At 37.8% G+C, this 23,838-nt stretch overlaps 1 protein-coding gene across 1 annotated transcript in view; it reads left to right on the forward strand.

Moving 5' to 3' along the window:
• Positions 1 to 23,838, forward strand: part of Chl1 (cell adhesion molecule L1 like) — a 148,085-nt gene that overhangs the window by 90,896 nt on the left and 33,351 nt on the right. Inside the window, exons 5-10 of the mRNA XM_028773100.1 lie at positions 1,535 to 1,657; positions 2,606 to 2,776; positions 3,651 to 3,698; positions 5,400 to 5,520; positions 11,344 to 11,528; positions 17,848 to 17,979. Coding sequence (XP_028628933.1) covers positions 1,535 to 1,657; positions 2,606 to 2,776; positions 3,651 to 3,698; positions 5,400 to 5,520; positions 11,344 to 11,528; positions 17,848 to 17,979 — 780 coding nt within the window. The remainder of the gene's footprint in view (positions 1 to 1,534; positions 1,658 to 2,605; positions 2,777 to 3,650; positions 3,699 to 5,399; positions 5,521 to 11,343; positions 11,529 to 17,847; positions 17,980 to 23,838) is intronic.

Raw genomic sequence — 23,838 nt, forward strand, 5'->3', positions numbered from 1 at the left:
ATCTCTCTCTCTCTCTCTCTCTCTCTCTCTCTCTCTCTCTGTGTGTGTGTGTGTGTGTTTGTGTGTGTCAGAGCACAAACACAGACATCAGAAGACAACTTAAGCAATCAGTTTTCTCCTTCAACCAGATGCATTCCAGAGAATGAACTATGGTTGTAGGTTTAGCTTTTGCTTTTTCATGGTATCCCAGATTCTCTGGATGTCTTGTGTCAAGAATTTTTTTAGATTTAACGTTTTCTTTTGTCTGGCATTTCCATTTCTTCTATCTTATCTCCACTGCCTGAGAGTCTGTCTTCCATCTTTTGTATTCTGTTGCTGATACTTTCCACTGTAGCTCCTGTTCAAATTCCTGTTTCTCTTTTTCAGAATTCCTGTCATTTATGTTTTCCTTACTGATTCTATTTCCATTTTTATGTCTTGAACAGCATTATTCATTTTCAACTGTTTGCTTGTGGGTTGTGCCTTTTGTTTTTTGTTTGTCGATGTTACTTTTATTTCTTTAAGGGATTTATTCATTTATTCATTTCCTCCAGTAGTGTGTTTTCCTGGCATTCTTTAAGGGATTTACTTATTCATTTCCTCTCACTTTGTGTTTTCCTAGATTCATAAGGGACTTACTAACTTCCTCTTTAAGAATCTCTATTGTATTCATGTTGTTAGTTTTAAGGTCCTTTTCCTGTGTTTCAGCTTTGTTGAATATTCAAGGCCTGATGTGGCAGGATAGCTGGGATCTAATGGAGACATATCACCTTGGGTGTGATTGATAGTGTTTTTAAGCTGGTGTCTAGATGTCTAGGTTTGGGATGATTATAGGTCAAGGTGATTTCTGAATTTGTCTTAGTTGGGTATGTATTTAGTTTCTTGGTTTCTGTTTCCTCTCTGTATCTTCAGCGTATGATCTCATGTATTGCCTGTTTTGGGGGCCTGCTCAGGTGTTATATGCAGAGAATAGCTGCTGGAGTTGGAGCTTGGAGAACTGGGTGAGTTTGGAGAAGGAAGGTTGAAGGAGTAGGTATTGTGACTCCTTGGGGATAGGATCAGAAAGAAAAGGGAGAGCAAAGCATGTAGCCTACTAGAGAGCTGGAGATGAAACTCAGGTTCGGATCTCAGGAGTAGTAGGAGACCTATGGGTCTGCCTTCAGCCTACTTGTTGCTCTGAGATGAGAAGCCCTTGTGTTATCATGGCATGCCTGTTGGATTAGGGTCTAGGACAAAGCAATTGATTTGGGAAGGAAGAATGGAAGGAGAACTGTGGGATCCATGGAAGGAGGAAAGATGCAAGTGTTTTCTGCTCTAGAGCCAGGGGATTGGAACTGGAGAAACAGAAAGAGAAGAGAAGGTCTTCAGGCAGACTCATTATGCCAGATTCTTAATAATATTTTTCTCTGTAGGATAGATGTGAGAACAGCACCAGGAGGATGCTCAATTTTCCAGTTGCTCATTTTTTAAAACAGGAATGTCATTAGTTATTAATAACATAGAACATATTAAAGTTACATTAAAAATGAATGTTTCGTGGTGATCATTTTATCAGGTGTTCCAAAATTCCCAAAAGAAAAAATTGAACCCATTGATGTAGAAGAAGGGGATTCCATTGTCTTACCCTGCAACCCTCCCAAAGGCCTCCCACCTTTGCACATCTATTGGATGAATATTGGTAAGTAGTGTTCTGTTCCATCAATCAAGCTCACTTTAATTCCATGAACTATGTATATGACACAATGAAACCAATGAAAGCAATCATTCATATATGATTGATTATCCTGTAGAATCAAATAGACTTCAAAATTAGATACATTTGCAATTCTACTCTTACTCCTAAGTCTAAACTGGAGTGTATATGTGAAGACAGTGGAAGATCATCATGTCTCTTAATTTTCAGTATTTGAACAGGAGGGGAGTAGTCATATGATACAACATGCCTGCAAAAAACTTGCCTTCTGCAGTCTTTACCTTTGGAACACAGGTTAGGTCAGAGTTCAAGTAATTGGGTTGTATTGTTGGTTTAGTATTATTGTTTTAGCTTAATTCATTCTGCTAAAAACACTGACCTACACAATGTTCAGTGTCAGCCTTTGTGTTTGCTTTTCTTGCTTTAATAATTCCTAAAATGAAACTTCTTGAAAAGCCTGTTCCATCACCTGTTTCCTCGCTGCCCTCTGGGTATTTTCTCATTGCATTGCATAAGAAAATCATATTTGTGGTGCATCTAGAGGAGTGTGGGTGGAGCTGTTCTTGGCTGCAGCCAAAATCCAAAGCTGTCACTCATTCTAGAATTACATAGCTGCACCCAGAGCAGGGCGATCAATGGTGCAGGCATCACTTTTGCAGAGCTCCGTTTCAGAGAAAGATCATCCATAGAAAATAAGAGAGAGTAATTAATAGCTGAACTGAACAGTTTTTAGAAAAGCCAAAGCAAAGCAAGAGATCAGTTCGTAAGGAGAGATGAAATACCAGACTGGCTGGCAATCTATCTGTGAGATATTCAGCCTCCCAAGGATTTCTTTGTTGTTGTTGTTGTTGTTCTTGTTGCTACGGCTATTTTGCAGCATCATGAAGAGGAAGCACCCATTTCAGTGACAAGTTGTGTTTTCCCCCCTTGCAGAATTAGAACACATTGAACAAGATCAAAGAGTGTACATGAGCCAAAAAGGAGATCTGTACTTTGCAAATGTGGAAGAAAAAGACAGTCGGAATGATTACTGCTGCTTCGCTGCATTTCCAAAATTAAGAACGATTGTACAAAAAATGCCAATGAAACTAACTGTGAACAGTTGTAAGTCCAAATAATTTATTCTTCCTTCAATCATGCTGAATGCAAATCTGTGTATAATTTCATTCTTCTCTCCGAAGCCATTTTAAAGATGGTTGGTATTTTCCGTCATTGTTTTGTTTAACTCTAGAGACTTCATACAGATGATGCAGACATCTGCAGCTACAGATCCGCAGTAGCTCTGTCTCTGGCAGCCAGAAAATCAAATCTCAATTCACAGTACAAATGTGTTTCATTTCATGTCTGCAGGATCTACTCATTTTCTGTGAACATAAAGCACATCTTGGGCATGGGCTCACCGTGACCTTGGATAAATCAGCAGGCTAAAAATGAAGGAGACAAAAATTGAGTCAAAAGAAAATCACCATTTATATTCTTTTTTTTTAATCACATCAGGGTTTTCTTTGTCCTTCCCAAATTGGCAAAGTTATCTGAATTGATTTTCTGTTTCCTACTTGATGCTGTCTGGTTCCCAAAAGGGAAGGAGTAATTAGTAAGAGATGAAGTGGTAAGATTCAAAGGCAAAGGATAATCCTAGCAGCTCCCAGGCTGAGTAATTGACCCTGGTAGAGCAGAAGGTTGGTATGATCATTTCGTTGTCTAATTTGTTCCATTATTTTGTGTGCAAATGATGTTTGTTGTCAATTTTATGAACTTTCAGTAACCTGAAATCTTTGTAATAGAGTAGTAATCACTTGTATCTTCACAACTTTTTGAGTCTTGTTTATATTGTATTCCCATAGACAGTACTCAAACGGGCATGGTTATACTTCATCTTTTAATTTTTCCATAAATAAATACATGAGTTTTCTTACTTTATTGTTGTCAACGTCTACCATTATGTTTGTATTAGTTTCTTCCATCTTTTTTATTTCAGTAAAGCATGCTAATGATTCAAGTTCATCCACAGAAATTAGTTCCCAGGGTAAGTTGGCAATATGCAGAATTTGGGCATATAGTTTTACCATTAGTCATTCATGGTCATCGCATTTTATAATTATTAAAGTATTTCTTAGAAAGAATGCCAGTAATACTGTCAAGTAACACGTTAGCATAGAAGGTTTTATGATCCACAATCTTTTAGAGTTTATGAAAAGGGATATGTATATATGTATGTGTATGTTTGTGTGGATGTGATCTTTAAGCATAATATACAATTATATCGTATTAAAACATATATAAAATTAGCATATATAATTAACTTATAAATATATATATGTAGTTTTACACATAGCTGTAAGTGAAGGTATATACTGGTATATTACTTGGATTTTTCCTAATAGCTCACACAGCACAGAAGATTGATAACTTTACATAAGGAAAGAGAAAATAAATGGCTAATATCAAGAAAAATAGAGAAACTCTGGTTTTTACTTGCAAGACTTGTCAGAACATTTTATGACCCACTAAACAATCTCACTAAGAAGGAATGTAGTTTTTAGTCTATTTATTTTTTGTCTATGGAACCCTTTAAATTTTATTCATTTTTTTCTATAAAGCATCGATCAGAATTTGCATTTTATCTATAATCCTTGAGTTATAACCTTAGTTGCATAGTAGACTTGTTTGTTTTCTATATGCAAACCACACTCAGATGAAATAAGTACTCCTTACATTATGTGGACTAAGGGCCTCATGTAGATTTCTAATATACTGGTGATCTCATCAGAAGTGAATAAAGCACTCCAATTGGGGACATCTCATGTATGCTGCCTCATTCCCAACATCATTTTCTGTAAGATTATTAATCTACATATATGTCTTCAAGTACTTAAAAACCCATAGCATATAGTACATATTCAAAAATCATTTCCAATATATAAATTCATGCAAGAAAATGGAAAGCAGAATGCACATGGCTTCCTGTATTCTACACTCCTTTCTTCTGATAATAGAAAGCCAGCTATTTATTTTCTTTCATAAAATGATAAAGTCACATTGGCACTAGTTATGAGAAACAATTTATGTTCACATTTGGAAATAAAATCAAAGTACACTATGAATGAAGTGTCCTAATTTCCCATCATATTTTGAAATTACTAATAGAAGAATAAATTAAACATTCAAATCTATACTTTCCAATCTTAGACGTATTGTGAATCATTTTCTAAAACATTAGGTATACTTAAAGATCTGATTAGAAGAAATTTACTGAAGAGCTAAATAAATTTATGGTTGCCTGATATCTACTATAAGTTTGTCAGTCTGAATTTTCAATAAAGTACTGGAGGAAAAAAGCTGTCTTTTTAGAAGGAATCCTATCTAATACTTTGATCAATAAATTAAATAGACTTATAATTATCAACAATGTTAAGGTATGGTGAAACAAAAGAATACAAAGTCAGACTACCAGTTAACTTGAGGATATCTTCACAAAATCTTCTCAAGTAAGGCTTCGAGTTCTCAAAACGCACAGGCATTATACATCATGACATTTAAAAAAAAACACTGGTAAAGAAACTGAGAGATACATGCTTCCTTGAATGAGAGAAGTCTATTTAAGAAGCACACCAAAATATATACATGAAAGGATGTGAAGTCATGCTTTTAGAATGACCTGGTACCATAGAGTTTTTACAACCTTTATTGGAGAGGGCATTGACTCTTGTTTTTTTTTCTTTTCCAGCAAATTCCATCAAGCAAAGGAAACCCAAACTTCTGCTGCCTCCTGCTCAAATTGGAAGTTCATCCAAACGGACTGTACTCATAGGGGATACCCTGTTGCTCGAGTGTTTTGCGGAGGGCCTGTGAGTACCCTGGCCTTTGCCCAACCCTTATCCCATCTGGTGCACTAAAAACTGAGAAGTCAAGACTTTGCTGAGTGCATGCTTTTAAGTTACTTTTTTTTTGTTTTTTAAAAGATTATAAACATCATTTGTGTTTCACTGGAGAAACACATTTCTGCTGTCTTATACAGAATTAAGGTTACAATTGAAATTGACTTATAGGTTCTTGTCTTCATTGTGGCATCAGGAGTTCAGGGACCAAGGCAAACCTTAGTGAAGTGGGTGATCTCCTGCTGTCCTTAGAGCATGCACATTAGTAGCCACTCATCTACTATAAGCTGTGCTTTTCTTCTCAGTTTTAGGGTGCTAGCTCCACTGCTATAGTACTATAGGAGGTTATGGCCTATACCCCAAGGAAGGTCCAGCCAACTATTCTCAAGAAAGCCATCTAAAATAGTCTAATTTAAAACAGAAAACAGGAAAACATTATTCAACGTGCTCATATTGAGCAGAGGGATAAAACGATTTGGAGACCACTTGCAGGTCCAACTTCTTACTGTGGAGTGTTATTAAAGTTTAAGTAGAGGTCCAAGGATATCCACAGTGCAGAAATCCCAGCAAGGTGTGGTCCCATATACCTTCTTTACCTCATCAATCATTGCTTGGACTTCAGTCTCATCTAGTAAAGTGGTATGACTAGTTGTTAGAACTGTGTGGAATCTCTTTCCAGGGAACACAAGTTTCCCCTCTGGCTAACCTCTTTTCTTTCTCCCAGCATAAGATTTCTGAAAAAAAAAACAAAAACTCACAGTTGGTTGGGCTCCATTATTTCAGTGGTCTGTTAGCCTTATTAGAATCTGTTAGTTTACACTACCCTCCTTTTAATTTCCAAAGGTCTCTATTGTGTGGAACCACCAAGCTCCCGAATAAAGACATGGAGACTTATATTTATTTTGAATGCCTAGACTTTTACAGCTTGGTTTGCTATCAATAGCTCTTAACTTATTAAGAGCTCTTAACCTATTTATTCTATGTTCGTTTACTTGTTTCTTAGCTAACTTTCCCTATCCGCTGCCTGCTTCTTCTGTCGTCTCCTTGGCAAATCCCCTGCCCGCAACTCCCCATCTCACTTTTCCCAGAGTTCCTATCTCCTCTCAGAAGTACCTTCTACTTTCTGCCTTTGCGATTAGCCATCATATTTTTATTTTACCAATCAGAAAAGGAGATAGGGAGTATTTACAAAACACTAAGACAGGTGATGCTTAACAATACCAAAGTTCGGCTTGTAATCAAATCTCTGCTGGTTCAGAAATCAGCATTAATATAATACAGAAACAATCTTTACACGGTAAATAAAAACTTCACCCCAACGTTCTATTTTTTTTTTATATAAAATGAAATAATTGTGTAAAAGAATGTCCAGATGATGAGAGTTAGGGGAAGCACACATCAAAAGCTGGTCCACTGACACCGCCTCACATCTCCAACAGCAGAGTCCTGCTTCAGTTCTCCTACCAAAACCCTAAGGGTTGACATTTTGTCATCTTTGAAAATTCTTGCCTTCATTGTGTGAAATCTCTTTCATATAACTGGGGCCATGGTCATACAAGTTCACTGTTTCTACAAGTATTCCTGCTGACGTGATAGTCTCCCATCAGTGATGCTGTAGAGAAAGGTATTCCATCTTCCATTTGATGCATTTCAGATGCGGATATTTTGTAAGCAATGGAAGTTTTTAAAAATGAGATAGAATTTGAAATGCATTAAGTGATAATTAAGAAGAAAAATAAAAAATACAAAATCCATTTTTGTTCATAATTCAGTTAAAAGTTTGAATGACTTCTTTTAAATTAGATTGTGAAGAAAAGGAAGGATTTTAATTATTATACAACTTCCATACTTTGCCCATTTCTTTTTTCAGCCAGTTTGCTTATCAGCCTTAAATCACCAATGTTCAGTAATAAATTATTTCAATATGTTGTCACATGGCCTCTATGGAGAAAGTTTGGTCCCTGTGTGCTTTTTTTAAGATTTATTTTTATTTTATGTACACAAGTATTTTGACTGCGGTTTATGCCTGTGTACTTCCTGTATATGGTGTTCACAAAGGCAAGAAGAAGCAATAGAATTTTAGAGTGTTGGGAGCCACTATGTGGATGTTGAGAATTAGCCAAGGTCATCTGCCAGAAGAGCAAGTGCCCTTAGCTGATGAGCCTTCTCTCTAGCCCTGGTCTGTCTTTTTATCTGAGAAGGCCAAAGCATTGCCATCTGCTGTAACTCATGGGTAACCACCCAGTGTCAGCATGGGTTTGTAGTGGTGGACATTAAATTCTTTCAGGCTTCCTCACTGTTCAGCTTAACTCTTCGAGTCAGTCAAACCTTTTAGAGACTTTCCCCATCATTTCCTTCCAACACTGGCATTTACTTCTGGAGGTGACTGGCATCTGTTCAGACTGTCCTTCACTGACAAAGATACCCCAACTTGTCTTGTAGAGACTAAAATATTGGGGAAGGCACACTGGAAAAAGAAAATGAATGTCAGCAAAGAGTTGTTCTTTGCAACACAAAGATTCCTGATACTCCGTTAGAAGAGATTCCCCCCACACACACACAACACACAACATAATTGGTTTGAGTTGGGCTATTCGTTCTGTCTGGTCGTCCTTTGAATCTTCATATATATATATATATATATATATATGATGTAGAGTAATGAAGTAAAAAATCACTAATCATAGTAGTAGTATTCTGTCACGTACATCATTAACTCAGTTCCCTCCTGACATTCCCTGGGTGTAAGTATTCCCACTTGCAGGTTAGACAAATGAAGCCCACAGAGCTCACTCAAAAGCACAAGTGCTTTTCCAAGCTGAATGGAACCTGAAGTCCATTCATCCCAATCTGTCCCTTAACCTTAAACACCTCTAAGTGTAATTCACATCAATGTTATATTAGCCAAAGGAACCCTTTCAGTTTAAACAGGGAAAACAGTAAGGAGTTTGTTTATATCTGCTCTGAGGTGGTTACATGAATCATATATCTAAGTGAATAATGATAATAGAAACTTTTGGGTTGTTAGTTAAGAATGCTTTCTGTGCAAGCGAGAGGTCTTCAGTTTGAGTTCTCAGCACTCACCTAAAAAGTCAGACAGGATGCAAGCCTGTAACCCTGGAAGTGGATCGGGGTGTGGTGGGGTGAGGAGATGAGTAGCAAGTGAGGAAGCAGAACACAAGACATAGATGTCCTCCTCGGATCTGTGCTTTTATGCGCATATACACACATTAGCACACACAACCCCTATACACTCAGACACACATACACAGAGAGAGAGACAGAAACACAGAGAGATAGAGACAGAAAGAGAGACAGAGATAGACAGAGAAAGGGAGAGAGAGAAGGAGAGAAGGAGAGAGAGAGGGGAGAGAGAGAGAGAGAGAGAGAGAGAGAGAGAGAGAGAGAGAGAGAGAGAGAGAGAGACTTATGCTGATACTATTAATTAAGTCAAGGAAGCTTGCAGAGGCATATTCATATTGGAAACCTTTGAGCTCGTACATTCCCTGGAAATGGCGAAGAGTTAAGTGATGTATTGATTCTCATTAAGAGAGAAATGTTTTCACATCCCTGCCATCTTATTGACAGTGAGAACGTGCTGTTTTAATAATTCACACGCACACTGTGTGAAATGAAAGCAGACCCATCATGAATTTATGGATATATGCTTTCTATGCATCCTACCTTTTTCACCAAGAATCATAAGAAAAGTTACCTGCCTAAGAACTGAACAAATATTTGAAGTTATGAAAACAAAGATCATTAAACAACTCATTTTCTCCTCAACCCATGATTGTTAAGTGCTCCGTAAAAATAAAGCAACGAAGCAAACAAAACAGAACTGTCCCCAATATAAGAGTTATATTAACCTAGCTGAATAAACCGTCTCTACTTGTGATGTTGCATTAATCTGATTTAAATAATTTACTTGTTTATAAGAAATGAAGAGTGTTAGACGAATGATGTCTTTCAAAAACAGAAGTAGAAGAGGAAATTCAGGAAAGTGGGATGCTTGCACTGCTGAAACACAGATTCACTAAAATCTGTGTGGGAGGAGCTGAGGCTCAGGGCAGTCTGTCACTTGGCAAATTGCCATTTTGACAGATGGTCTAAAAAGCAAGCAGGTAGGAGAATTGGATTCCAACGACTGCATGGTGTCATGCTCTTTAAAGTTCAATGGCTAATCAATATACTTCCTTAGGTGTCTGTCTGTCTGCCGTGACCATTTCTGAAGGATTTCTGCCATGTACACTGTCCTTGGTCAAAAAGCAGGTTCTTGTTACAAATCTTTGAGGTTAATCCCTTTGGCCTTGAGAGAAAATAGCAAATATTTGTAAAGAAAACTTTATAATTACCTCCAGTATAATTGTTTCCCAAAAATTGAGCTATTTTATTCATTTTCAGTGTGAACAAGTAATTTGAAATAATGGAGGTAAACAATTTGAGACATTAATTTAATTATTGAAGCTGGGCCGATCAGGTAGTTGAGTGGTTAAGATCACTTGTAGATGTCCTGATTTGATTCCTAGCACCCACACAATGGTTCACTGCTATTTAGAACTTCAGTTCTAGGGGATCCAAGGCCTTCTTCTGGTCCCATTGTCATCAGACACACATGAGGTGCATATACATACATGCAGACAAAACACTCATAGTTATAAAATAATAATAAATTTGAAAAAAATATATCGTTTACTTGGTGCCCAACGGAAAGTTTGACCCCAAGCATAAGACTAAACAGTTAGGAAAGATGGACTCTTATGAAATGCAGAAATCAAATAGAACCCACTAAGAAAACAATTTAAATTTGAATCTGATAAGTCTTGTTTACTTAGCTTTCTGGAGTATCAGATTTGATAGTGATAAAATTATAACAGTAATCCAAGTCACCCTTAGAGCATTCTCGGAGTCATGAATAAAACCCCAAAATATAGGAAATACCAGAATTATGTTCTTCACAATATTGTAGGCAGAGAAATATCAAGTTGCCCCCCCTCTTATAGTTGTTTATGAGCAACAGTATGAAGTCACAGTAGTCATAGGATGTCAATTTTCCACCCTCATTTGTATGAGAAGGGAGTTTTCCTCACACGTTGGCCCTAGATTCTGTTTTCCTTCATTTTAAGGCATGTGACAAAGTTATCCCTTTCTTTTGTTTTGCTTTTGTTTGTTTTGATCTCGTGAACCTGTTTCCCTAATGCTCCGGAATTAGGAAGATTCCAGGTTCTTGTCTCCTTGCTGCTCTTCCCCTCAGAGCAAGAAAGCAAGGTCTGTGCTGGGCACTCCAAGCTGCCCTAGAATGAAAGAGCTGCTCCTCTATCCAGCCCATGCACTTGGCTTCACTCCTCAGCCTCTTTAGCCAAAATTGGCTTCATTAGGATTCAAGGGGAAATTGTTGCCTGCCACTGCTGGCTACTGTGCCATGTTGTTGAAAGTCACACAGGGAAAGGAGCTGTTGATCTCTGACCACGGGGAGATTTTCACACTTGACAAATACCGTGTAATATTATTTCTCTGGACGTCAGTTATCCATTTTGTATACAACTTTGTTGATTCAGCCTTCACGTGGAGTCAGCCTACTTCATGAAAAAGACAAGATTCTTAGGGAGTAGACCATTGAAAGAGCTTATGATGAAACATGCTTGTTGAAACTTGATGCTTAAACATGTGTGTCCACTGGTAAGGCTGATAAAACTTTGCGCATATATAAACTCAGCATGATAATAGGTGTGCCATGAGAGATTATTTATAATCGATATTTATTTATCTATGCATTCATTATATTTCTTACAGACCAACTCCACAGATCATGTGGAGCAAACTGGGTGGTGAATTACCAGAGGGAAGAGCAACAGTTGAACCTCATAAAAAGACATTGAAGATAGAAAACATCTCCTACCATGACAGAGGAAATTATCGCTGTAGAGCCAACAATTCGTTGGGGATAGACAGTCATGATTTTCAGATCATAGTAGAAGGTATGTATGCCTCCCATTAGGATTTAAATTTCTACTTCTGAGAGAAAAATAAGTGCATACCATCACAGACCTTTGCTTCAGCAATGTGCATGTCAAAGCTGATCATTAGTTTGGAGATTTAGTTGTAGTGTAGGCACTGAGTAACAATATACTTAATTAATTAGTCTTATCATTTATCTTCCAAAACCATATGGAAGGCATAAATGTCAAGAAGAGAGCTCATGTAAGGCACTTAACATACACCACTTCCACAGTCATTAAACCTAGCCTCCTGTAAGGTTTTATTGCATTAAATGATTTTTACTATAATGCATACATGATGCTCATAAATAAGGTCATGTTCATGAAATCAAACGTTATTGCAAGGATCCTGGAAGGAGGTTGGGAGTGCTTGCTAATCTTGTCACTCAACTTCTGCAGAGTCAGATGAATTGTCTTACATTATTCCACATTATAGCCTTTTTTGTTCTATACCCTAGTATTCAATATATCACTTAGAGTGGAATATGAAGAGATCATATGGTACAAATACTAATATTTTTTTTATCAAATAGTACCAAAACATATTACTTTTATCTTCTGCCCATAAAAACTGAACTCTTTTGATCAACTGAGATTTTCTGCCATTTTTTTTTGTAACAAAGAAATGTGGTGATGATGACATTACTCTCATGAGTAGTGTCACAGTTAATAGATATCCAGGCTGTGGCTACAGTGCTGGAGTTGAGGTTGCTTGATTTTGCTGTAAATTTGATTGACACAGACTCCTTTCTGAGGATCCAGTCACAACTTTCTAGGCTTTCTCTTTAGGGTTGAAGTAACTGTGTCAATATGATGGATGCAGTTGTCATTATCTTGGACCTCTGTACTTAGGCTATGTTGGCTTACCTATGGAGGAGGATCATGTCTCCCAAGCTGTCAGTTCATGAACTAGAGCTGTATGGTCTCCATAACATTCTGATAAATACTTAAAAGTTCTCTTCCAAAGCTTCAGTTTGTGCAAGAAGCATGTCCGTGGTGGCCCTTTGTTTTAATTAGTGGGAAAAAAAAGAGTCCCAGATACAAATTTCACTTACAAGTTAAATTTTCCAATAATTGACTGCATCAAGTCTCTGGACCAACACAATTTCTCAACCTTTTCTATACTAGTTTCTTAGTTAAGGAGAGAATAAGAAAATTTAAAAGGAGGAATTTGTTTTGTTTGGATCAACAAACAAATCTTTATAGAACAGAATGCAATGTTAGATATTAACATCAAGGTCTATCAATAATAATATATTCTTCTGACAATGTTATTCAAACAGACATGTAGAGAAGAAGTTTGAAAGATGTGACTATAATTTTAGACATTGTTTGACACTTGTCTATAATTTGGCTACATTTTTTGATAGGGATATTTCCCTACCCTCTGGTGCCTCTCAAGTACACACGCACATGCACACACACACACACACATACACACACACACACACTCGAACCAGACATACATAATTATTAGCTGCTTCTACTCTGAGTTGCTGACTGTTAGAAAATCCTTCCAGATGGCTGCTGTGTTGCTACGGTAGCTGAATATTTTAACAATCTGGCCTCGGTTTTCTTGACTATTAAGACCAAAGCTTTCAAAAAGAACTGCAAGTGTTGCAAAAAAAATATTATACCAGTAAAATTAATTATGCAACTTAAAACATTGGCGGTAGGATTCCAAAGGGATATAGGTTTCTTGAACAAATTGTCTCCACGATTTGCAAAATAGTTATTAGTGGATCTGAGATGTAAATATTATTTTTATTAAGAATATTGAATCATTCCACTTTTGTGAGAAAATAGTAAACATACACTCAGAAGCATGTTTCAGCTTCTCCTCACACCTGCGTGGGAACAGTTGAGCATAATCAAGATACAATTTTCTCCCTAAATGGTGAAAGCAGTAGCTATAAAAATCACTAATTATCAGGAGATGGGAGGTTGTCTTTATTACATTTTCTTTGTCTCCTTGTATTTTCCTCTTCATTTTCATTATTTTATTTAGAAACCCAAATTAAATCAGGACTGTCATGTGGCAGGAAAGCAGTTCTCTCATGTATTTTGATCTTGTCCATTGTGAAAACATCATATGTGCACAAGCATAGTTTGTACCCTATCCTGTCTGTCATTTTTCTTCTCTATTTTGAAATTCAAGTTCCATCAACTTGTACGTTAAGCTAAAATAGCCTAAATATGTAATCAGATTGCAACTCGAATAATATATTTTCTATGAAAATAACAGCTGATATCATCGTTAGATGTTACTGTAGTTTCTGGGCACCTATACTATGGATTATTATATATACAGTAGCAACCAAGGACCAGTGAAATGGCTCAGTGGTAAAAGGGGTTTTCAGCAAACCTGAATTATATATTTAGAATCTACATTAAAATAAAAGGAGAGAACTGACTCTCTAAAATTGTCTGCCACAAGTGGACCATGGTATGGGTACACTCAGATAATGATAATGACGATAATAATAATAACAACAATAATAACAATACATAAGAATGCCACATAAAACATAAGTCCAGTCATCAGTCTATCAGTAACACTTAAAGTGATAAGAAACAGATGAAAAAACCCACCAATTTTTATGTTGCCCATTTTGAAATCATTTTAGGCTGTTCAATTTCAGAAATATAACCTGAATCATTTTTGCACATCTGTTCAATCCTTAATATTATCCTTAATAATAATCCTTAATAATATTAGAGTACCCTGCAGTATCTAAATGCCACATGCTGAAACTCAGTCCAATCCCTGATAGCATGAATACCTTATTTTGAATTAATGAACTTATTCCCAAGAAGTTGGTAGAATGCTAACCTAATGTGCACAAGGTCCTTGGTTCAATCCGCAGCACCACATAAACTGAGTCTGATGGTGCACTCTTGAGTTTCAAGCACTTGGTTGGTAGAAGCAGGAGGATCAACAGTTCATGATCATCATAAGCTACACAGGAAGCAGAAGCCTGCCTGATGTACATGAGATGTTCCATAAAAATAAAGAATATAAATATTAAGTAGACCTCTGTGATAAAAAAGTTTGCTAAAAATGTTCACTGTGTTACATGTCTCAGACACCAAATTTGCTGTTCTATTTGGGTTTTAGTACCATAATAAACATTTTTAGGTTGTTTATAATATTTGCAGGATTTATGCTTTGACATCTCCATTTTGGACGTTATATATTTAACCTATCATCTTGCATTTTGTTTCTTATTGTGAGTAATTGGGTGAGGTTTTAGAGGACACACATTTTGTCAGCTACCACGTATCTCAGGCATGTGGAGAAGAGTGAGGCCCCATAGCTCCTTCCCCTACATTTTCAGGGTTACTCATCTTTTCTTTATCTTCTCTAACCCCTTTACTAGAAATTACCCATCTCATACTTGTGTGATGTGAGCATTGGGAAACTTCTGCTGATACTCTGGCCCTGCATCTCAGCCACCCAGAGTTTCACATCGAGCTCATGTTCTCGGGCTTATGACAATGTCTTCGTGAACCAAGTAGCAGCCAAATAAATACTATGTTCATTAAATCAACGTCATGGGAGACCGAATGACCAGACAGTGAGGATTATTTCCCATCCAAGATGCCTTAGGTTTTATTTTTTCTTATGTCTATTCCATGGAAGTCTTTAGGTATTTATTAGGCCCATCCTATACATCTATTTGGAGACATTTGGAGCCAGGAAGAAACAAGACAGCAAGCTTCAACCCTATCACCCTAGAGATCACGGTTCTAAGGACTCTGTGCTGATTTCGAGATTGAACTACTAAAGAGTCAACTAGCGAAGTCAAGAGTGAGAGTCTCAGCCAGAACTGCATTTAATAGTCATAGCCAGGTTTTAAGTCTCCATCAAGTTTCATGACAATGTCTACATCTGTTCAGAACCGGAAGCTTAAGGGAGGAAAAGGACAGAAACATCTACCTGAATGTGGAAGTGCTTTTAAAACTTATGAAGACGGGCCAAGCTAATGTTTAGGAATAACTGCTACAAACTACCAAATGCTTGAAACTTCTGGTGTCAGTTGATAGATATGGGGGAGGGGAGGAGGAAATGCAGAGACTGAACTGGACAGCTGAACTGACCTTGATTCCTAGTTACCCAGCACAAGATGCCAGTTCATGAGGACTTCCTCCATAGCTTTGCATGTCTCTATTGTTTCTCCAGAGGCTCTGTTCTGAGATCCATGGAGTGCCAAGAACAGGAAATGAGGATTCTTTCTCTGATGACCCTGAAAAAGATTAGATGAATTCTCTAAAGCACAGTATTATTTCCATAAGGTCAAAGGCTAGATGAAGCAAAACCTCAACCCTTCATTTGTTTCTCACAATAATCTCTCTTTAATATATGTGCGCAAAGATATATTAATATCAAAGGTTAATGAAATTTGCAGACTGAAGATAGGAATTGGAAAATTGATTTTTATAATGCAGGGGAAATGAAATAATATTTTCGTTATAGGATCTTTAGTCCTACATGCTTGGAAGGGAACAATCCTAGTTTCTACTCTAATCATTATGATTCACGTATTCATGGGGCTTTCCCCCTGTAACTTGAACATGTTGAATTTGTTGTGGTGGTTGCATTAAAAAAAACCTGAGGAAAAATTTAAAAGAGAAGAGCATAGAGAAATGTCTCAGTGGTTAGGAGCATATTATGCTCTTCCAGAGGACCTATGTTTGGTTTCCAACACACATGTTGAACAGGTACCCAACAATATACCTATGCCTGACACGTAAAAAAAATAAACCTTTTAAAATACAATGTCATGTAGGCAGTCTTCCTCTTTAAAATGTAATTCAGTTTCCAATTTAGACCATCGTACTTTATGCTAAGGGATTCAGTATTTTTAGAGCAATCTATTATAAACACAGATGCTTAACATGAAAATTAACAATTGATCCCACACCTCGTTGGGAAATTCTAAAGGTATGTATCTTGCACACACACAGACTTGCCAGAATTACTTGTCTGTATGTTTTCTTTTACCATTTAATAAATTTATTTTTTCCCATGTAATCCTCTTTCTCTCTTTTACTAAAACCATTTAAAAAATATTTTCATTTTATACAGGTACACATCTTTTAAAAGTTTCTTTTTTAAATCAACACAGAAATTCACAGTTCTTGGTGGGGGGAGGAAATGAGCAAGCAAAAGTTGATGAGAATTACTACTTTAAAATTTTATTAAGCCACATCTGAGATTAGTTATCAACTATGCGAATGGGTCTGGAGAAATGGCTCAGTAGTTGGAGAGAGAGCACTGGCTGCTATTTTACAGGGCCTTGGTTTAGTTCACAGCATCTACATGGTAGCTCATAGCTCTCTGTAACCCCAAACAAAAGATCTGATGCCTTCTTCTGTTCTCTCCGGTCACAAGGTATCCAAGAAAGTGGTATATAGCTATACATGCTGGCAACCAACAACAACAATAATAGTATTCATGCTCGCTTCTAGTCTTGTAGTCACTGTTGTCATAGTGCTACCCTGATGGTAACCAGATGTGACAGTAATGTTTGCAATGAAAACACTTGTCTTGCTCTGTTCTGAGATTCGATTTAGAGCTACACTTTTGAAGTTTTATGCATCAAAAGATGAATATCATTTGTTCCTGGTTTTTCTGCTTTGTTTCCAAAGATAAAAGTCAAATGTTCTCAGGTTCCCTTTCTGCCCCTTTGCAAGCAAACATCTCTTGCAAAGGATGTTTTTGAAGTTGATAAGTTATGTAAATTGCTATACATATGATATGTAAATGTTAGAGTCAATAATCAAGAAACAGGGTCTTACAAATTTTACTGTTATTTAAAAAGGTCTCTCAATCTATTTCCTGCATATCCACATTTTCAGTTACTACCCTGCAGCTTGAGTAGAAACAGTAGCCAGCCCTAAATGAATTACCATCTGCTGAGCCCTCTCTAATGTTTCAGTAAGACAAATGTATACAGCTAAGGCGGCTGTATATTTTTAGTATGCTGATTTATATACATGTTCAGAGTGTAATGTAAGTACGCAGAGAGAGAGAGAAAGAGAGAGAGAGAGAGAGGGAGGGAGGGAGGGAGGGAGGGAGAGAGAGAGAGAGAGAGAGAGAGAGAGAGAGAGAGAGAGAGAGAGAGAGAGAGAGAAATTCACCCATGTTGCTTTCGTGGAACCGAACCAAAGGAGCTGCTATGGAATTCTTTGTAGTGTCTGCCCTCTGCTGGTGTTTGGTAGAAATGCAGACCTGTTACAGTGGTTAGATCTGCTATACAGAAGAGTTCTGGAAATGTCTTTGTTTTGTCTTCAGAGCCTCCAAACTGGAAAAAGAAACCTCAGAGTGCCGTGTACAGCACGGGAAGCAATGGCATCTTGTTGTGTGAAGCAGAAGGAGACCCTGAACCCACCATCAAATGGAGAGTCAATGGCTTACCAATTGAAAGTGAGTTAAAAACAACCTAACAAAAGACCTGAGAGTGGCATGGTAGGGAATACAGCTATTGAATAGGATAGTATACGATCAGACAATTTGGTGATCCATGAAGTAAATGAGATGGGCCGTGATTAACGTAATACATTGTCAGAAGATCATCGCATTTCCTTATGGGCAATTTGATTGAAGACAAGCAACACAGTGGAAGAGCCATGAATAGTGTGTATGTATGTGTGTGTGTGTGTGTGTCTGTGTGTATGTGTGTGTGTATACTAATTTAATAATATATATATGTATTATGTTACATGTACATATTTATATAATAAAATAAGTCATGACCTGATGACTGAATTAAGACTATGGGTAATATAAACTAACCCTTGCTCCTGCCCCTGAAAATGAATGATAGAGTAACCCAATAGATGGAAGCATAAGCTGGAAGTTGGTATTTCTTGTGTCCATCTAACATCCTCGATCCTTATCTCTGCTCCTGCCCAGACTATCTGTTGGTCACACTTTCCCTTCATGTTGTGGCCAGGACACATGTGATACCCAAAACTATACATGACACAATAGCTCCCTGGTTGCTGTTGACAACACTAGAAAATCCCCTTGAGTCTTGTCCACGTTGGTTGTACACGGAAAAACAAAAATGGACCAGGCCAGTTTCTTCACTGCACCAGTCCCTAAACCCCAGAGCTTTTCATTTGAACCTAGAGCTGAGGGTATTCTGAAGATTTTGTTTCGGGCAGGAGGACAGAACCTATGTAATGTGTTATGTTCTGCTTAAGTAGCTCTGTGGAGAAAAAAAAACTATTAATTGCAGGTGTGGGGTACCTATTGAATTTTTTTTGTCCTGGTTCCCCATATTAGCCATGTTTCCTTGTGGTTCACAAACCGAAGGCATCCCTGGGCTGGAACTCTTCCCAGTTCTGTGGCCTCGAGCTGGTCACTGGAACATCTTAGCTTCAGTTTTCCAAGCAACAAAATGGAAGCAGTGATAGTCGGTAATGTTTGAAGGAGTATGATTAGTCTGCTACCTAACATCATAATTTATCTGTAGAGTTCTTTGATGGTTTATGAACTCTGGAGCCGTGCTGCCTATGTTTGCATGGCCATCCTAACATTTGCTAGCTGTGCGACTGAGGATGTAACAGAGCCTCTTAAAACCTGCTTTTTCATAAGCAAAACAAAGATGAAAATAGCTGTGACTTGTGGGTTTGTTATGTGACCTAAGAAAAACACCATTCTGAGAATGCTTTGCCCAGGATCTGGTATGAAGCAGCAATCACGGGAGATGGATACAGGAGGGTGAGATGTTCAAGCCCTGCTATTTGGATCACTGACCTGATACTGAAGTGCCTTAAGGATGGGCCCTTGTGAACCCTTATGAACTTTCCAGATTAGGGAAGCTCTCTGGCTTTGTCAGAGAAGATTCTGTTTGCAGTGGACAGTGGTTAATATAGAGCCCTAACTGGACAAGGTGGGGAGAGTAACTGACAATGCGTCCTCAACCCTAAATGGGACATCTATATCCTTTATGTAAGTTCAGGGAATATTACAGAGGAGAGAGCTGAGGCAACATTCAGAGCAGGGGGATGAGAGGAATGCTATGAACGGCTGTCCTTTGAACAGAAAGTAGCCGTTGCACCCGTGAACTCACAGCATGTATTTTAACTGCTTAAGAGCTGTCCATCAAAACTCCAGCATTGGTGGGTGTGGGAGATTTATGAGGCACCACCCCTAGCTGAGGAGTTCTAGGTATGTGATGGATGCTGCAGGAGAGATGATATGTTTCTTTTGGTATATGGCAGGTGGCAGGCTGCCATGCTTCAGTGGATCAGCCCTATCCAGGTACATACAGATATCACTAATTGGATGCAGTAAGTTATAAAATGTCAAAAGAAGGCATATAGTTGGAAATGGTCATGTTGTGGGAAATTTGTACGTAGGAAGTAGGCAGATACCAAGGACCTTTATAGTTGGAGATGCAAGGTAGATTTACAGTTTAAAAAGTACATACTTTGAGAGATGAAAACCGTTAGGAAGTCGGCTGCCATCAGCTCTCTGGAAGTGCTTTTGGAGTGGAGAGAAGAGTACGTGAAAAGACTCCCCAGATGTTTGTATCTGGAGGAAAAAAAAGAAAACAGATCTGGTTGGCTGACGCTCAGGGCATGAGGAAGGGGTATGAGGAAGGGCCACAGGAAGGACCTGAGTCAGCTGGTGATATCATTTAGTAGATGACAGCATCAGAGCACAGACAATGACAAGGCCTGATTAGGGTCTTGGAATTTTAATGATTACAAACAGGCAATCATATAGGGTTTTGATAGAAGAGTTTGAGTGAGAAATGCTATGGTTCGTTTATGAAGTATTGGAATTTGAAACACAGTTCCTCCCACATGCCTGGTAAGCGTTTTAAGCGTTCCTCCCACATGCCTGGTAAGGTATAGCCCCAATCCTTTTAATTTATGTGTTAAAAGAAGTTTTTGGTCCTTGAATGCAGCCTTTAACTCTATAACTACAAAAAGGTGACTGAAAAGCAACAAGTCCTTGTACTAGACATGTTGTCATAGTGGGCAGGTAGTGGATATTTAAAGTGGAGCCAATAGATTTATTGGTGGATGATACAGGAAGAGCTGTATCCGACAGTAACCTAGGAAGGACTGAAGCCAGTCAGGCTGGTGGAGAACAAGCCTTGCAGTTTGCACAGCTTCTGAGCACAGCGTGTTTTTCTGTTACTTGCCATGGGCCACTGTGTGATGATGGTTTGGCTAACAGAGAATTTAAAATCCCATTGGACATATATTTTTAGAAAATCATATTCTTTATGACTCTTACTTCAAAATTCAATAAAACTGAATACAGAGGTTGATTATCCATATAACCTTCTCTGAGATGGCATGTAGTATTTCTGCGAGTGCCTTGGAAAAACAGATCTCTTTACTCTTCACTTTGCAGAGGCAATAACGAAGCTCACTGGAATTATAGCACAAGTAAATTCGGATCTAGAATGGAGCATAGAAAAAAGAGCAAATTTGAGTAGAAGGTTCTCAGACCATATTGTCTTATCTTCATTGAACTTAAGAAAGAGAAACATCTAGGAAGAATTATGGGGTTATGTCAGGATTAGTGTATTTTGATAGATAACTATTAAATATTACGTTTTCTTGAGACTTTAGAACAATTCCTGTCAGGATCCTAGCTCCAGACTTGGTACTCTCTGAAAAGCATCAGTGGGGCAAGACTTAGTCAGGAGAGAGAGTAGAATTACTTTCTCTAATAATTTATTCCTATCTTGACTTTAAGTTACTCTGAGGCCAGAACGTTCAGGCCTCTAGATCTATTGACACTTGCTGCTAACAGCAGGTGATTAGATAAAGAATTTACTGCTAGTGCTGCCTCCTCTGGCCAGACAGCCAGAAGTCCATCACTGGCCTGGCTGCTTAACTCTTTATGAACCAAAGAGAAAGGAAAGGAAAAACTAATATGCTTTTTACAGGCAAATATGCACCAGTCCATATACATTCATACATACATTTAGATTTATATTAACATCCTCATTCAAACATGAACACATTCACAACACATTTTGTTGGGCCAATCCACCTGTCTCATACACTCTACAAGTATTCATACATGCCTACATACCTACACATATGCCTCCAGGTTTGTACAGACAAACAGACCTAGTCATTTGGATGCATGCATGCATGCATGAATGGATAAATGGATGGATGGATGGATGGATGGATGGATGGATGGATGGATAGATGGATGGATGAATGGATGGATAGATGGAAGGATGGATGGATGGATGGATGGATGGATGGATGGATGGATGGATGAGTAGATGGATGGATAGACTGAAGGATGGATGGATGGATGGATGGATGGATGGATGGATGGATGGATAGTTGGAGCGGAGCTTCTCCAGCCAAACCATTCAACTAACAACTTTACTCCTTTTCTTTGGCCTTTATATATTTTCTTAGGAAAAAGAAAATTCTTTAAAAAAATTACCTCAGAGATAAACTGTTACATAAAATGAGAGTCACAGAGGATGTTGATAACAAGTTCAAAGCAGTGTTTCATTGTAATATGCTCATTATAAGTTCAAAGCAATATCTTTTATATAGCCTTGCATACCTGTGGCTTTATTATTGGACATGAATGTTTTTCCTTGAACACAAATTTGTCCCAAGTATATTTCTCTTTTTAGCGTGATTATGAAAGCTCACTCTATGTCTTATAATGCAGCCTTTATTTACTATTATGAGGATTAGGCACATTCTATTCTTGATTCTAACTTTGTTACATCTTTCTGGCAAAACAACTAAGACCATCTCTCAAAACATTCTTCCTAAAATTATTTCTATCAAATCAGGAATTCTATGGAACCATTAATTCATCCAAACAGTATTAATTCATGAAAATTCATCTTTATGTGGACCTGCAGAAAATCTGATTAGTAAGGTGGGCTAAAGCCCAGTCATTGTTATATTAATTTTATAATGACAGGAAAGACATATCAGCTGCAAGAAGTAATCCTGAGATGAAGTTTCTTTGGAACCTTGCCATTGATCTCACCCATCCCAAACCATGCAAAAACAGTGGGTCACCTCCAAGAAGGCCACCTGCTAGCCTTAGCTTATCATAAATGGCTCCTGACAAATTCTCTTTTGACAGTGTATAGTATATTGATCAATTTCCATACCCTTTCCCAGAACAAGAGCTGAGTATGGTCTAGTTGTTTTTCATCTGCACAGGATGATTCGGTCTTAATTCTTTTTTTGCCGTGCTATGTTGATTTGAAGCCCCTCTTGTGGCCTGTGATGCAAGGCAGCACACAGGGGTGATAAGGCTAGCTCTGCCACCCTTAAGGTCTGAGTAACAGTATAGGGATAAAGGATGAGATCAGTAACTCAATCACTCCCAGTGTCCTTTATGATCAGTCATAAAGAACTTAGAATGCCTATGTATCATGTTAATTCTAAAGAGGTAGCTGATAAATTATCCCCAAAGCTGTGTTAGCTTTTTGATGTTACTATAAAAAAGTTACCAAAAATTCAGTGGCTTAAGCCTGTACAATTTTCCTGTGGTATAGTTCTGTAAGTTAGAAGGTCAGTACAGTGATCACTGTGAGGAAATCAAAATCTCTCTCTCTCCCTTTCCCTCTCCCCTTTTGCCCCTTTCCTTTATTTCTGTCTCCATTGCCTTTAAATTTATTACAGGCTGCCCATGTTCTTTGCCTGTAGCTCTCTTTCTCGATCTTTATGGATGATATCATGTAACCATGGCCATTTCCCCACTGCCATGCATTCTGTTTTTATAGCTAGATAAGAGTGTCTGATCTTCATGAAACAATGTAGTTACATGGAGCCAACTTAGAAAACAGCATACCTTCTCTATCTCAAAGTCCCCAGGCTTATCTACATCTGGGTGACTTTTTTTCTAGGTGGGGCACACAGGCAACGTTTTGTGAGTGACAGTCGGGACCTATTTTTCTGCCAACTGACAGGGAACATTGGTGAATAAAATATCCTCCTTTGTCCTTATTTCAGATGTTTCCACAAATATTTAGCCACTGTTTGGAGATGCCTGCTCTTTAGAATTTGAAACACTGTACATCTATACTAACACTAAACATATTATACATCTTCACAGACATCACAGTAGACCCGAGGAATGCACACATTATGGTTCTAGTGAGAAAAAAAATGTATAAAATGATCTCCTAATATGTAGTAGTTCCAGTTTTCCTAAACAAAAAGTTTAATGTAGCTGCTATTTTATATGACAGAAATACAAGGAAAAAGAAATTATTTATTGATGTAGTCTAAACTAAAGTTTTTTGAGTTGTAGTCC

This window comes from Grammomys surdaster, unplaced genomic scaffold (genome assembly GCF_004785775.1).
Source record: "Grammomys surdaster isolate TR1022 unplaced genomic scaffold, NIH_TR_1.0 220, whole genome shotgun sequence".
Taxonomy (NCBI): domain Eukaryota; kingdom Metazoa; phylum Chordata; class Mammalia; order Rodentia; family Muridae; genus Grammomys; species Grammomys surdaster.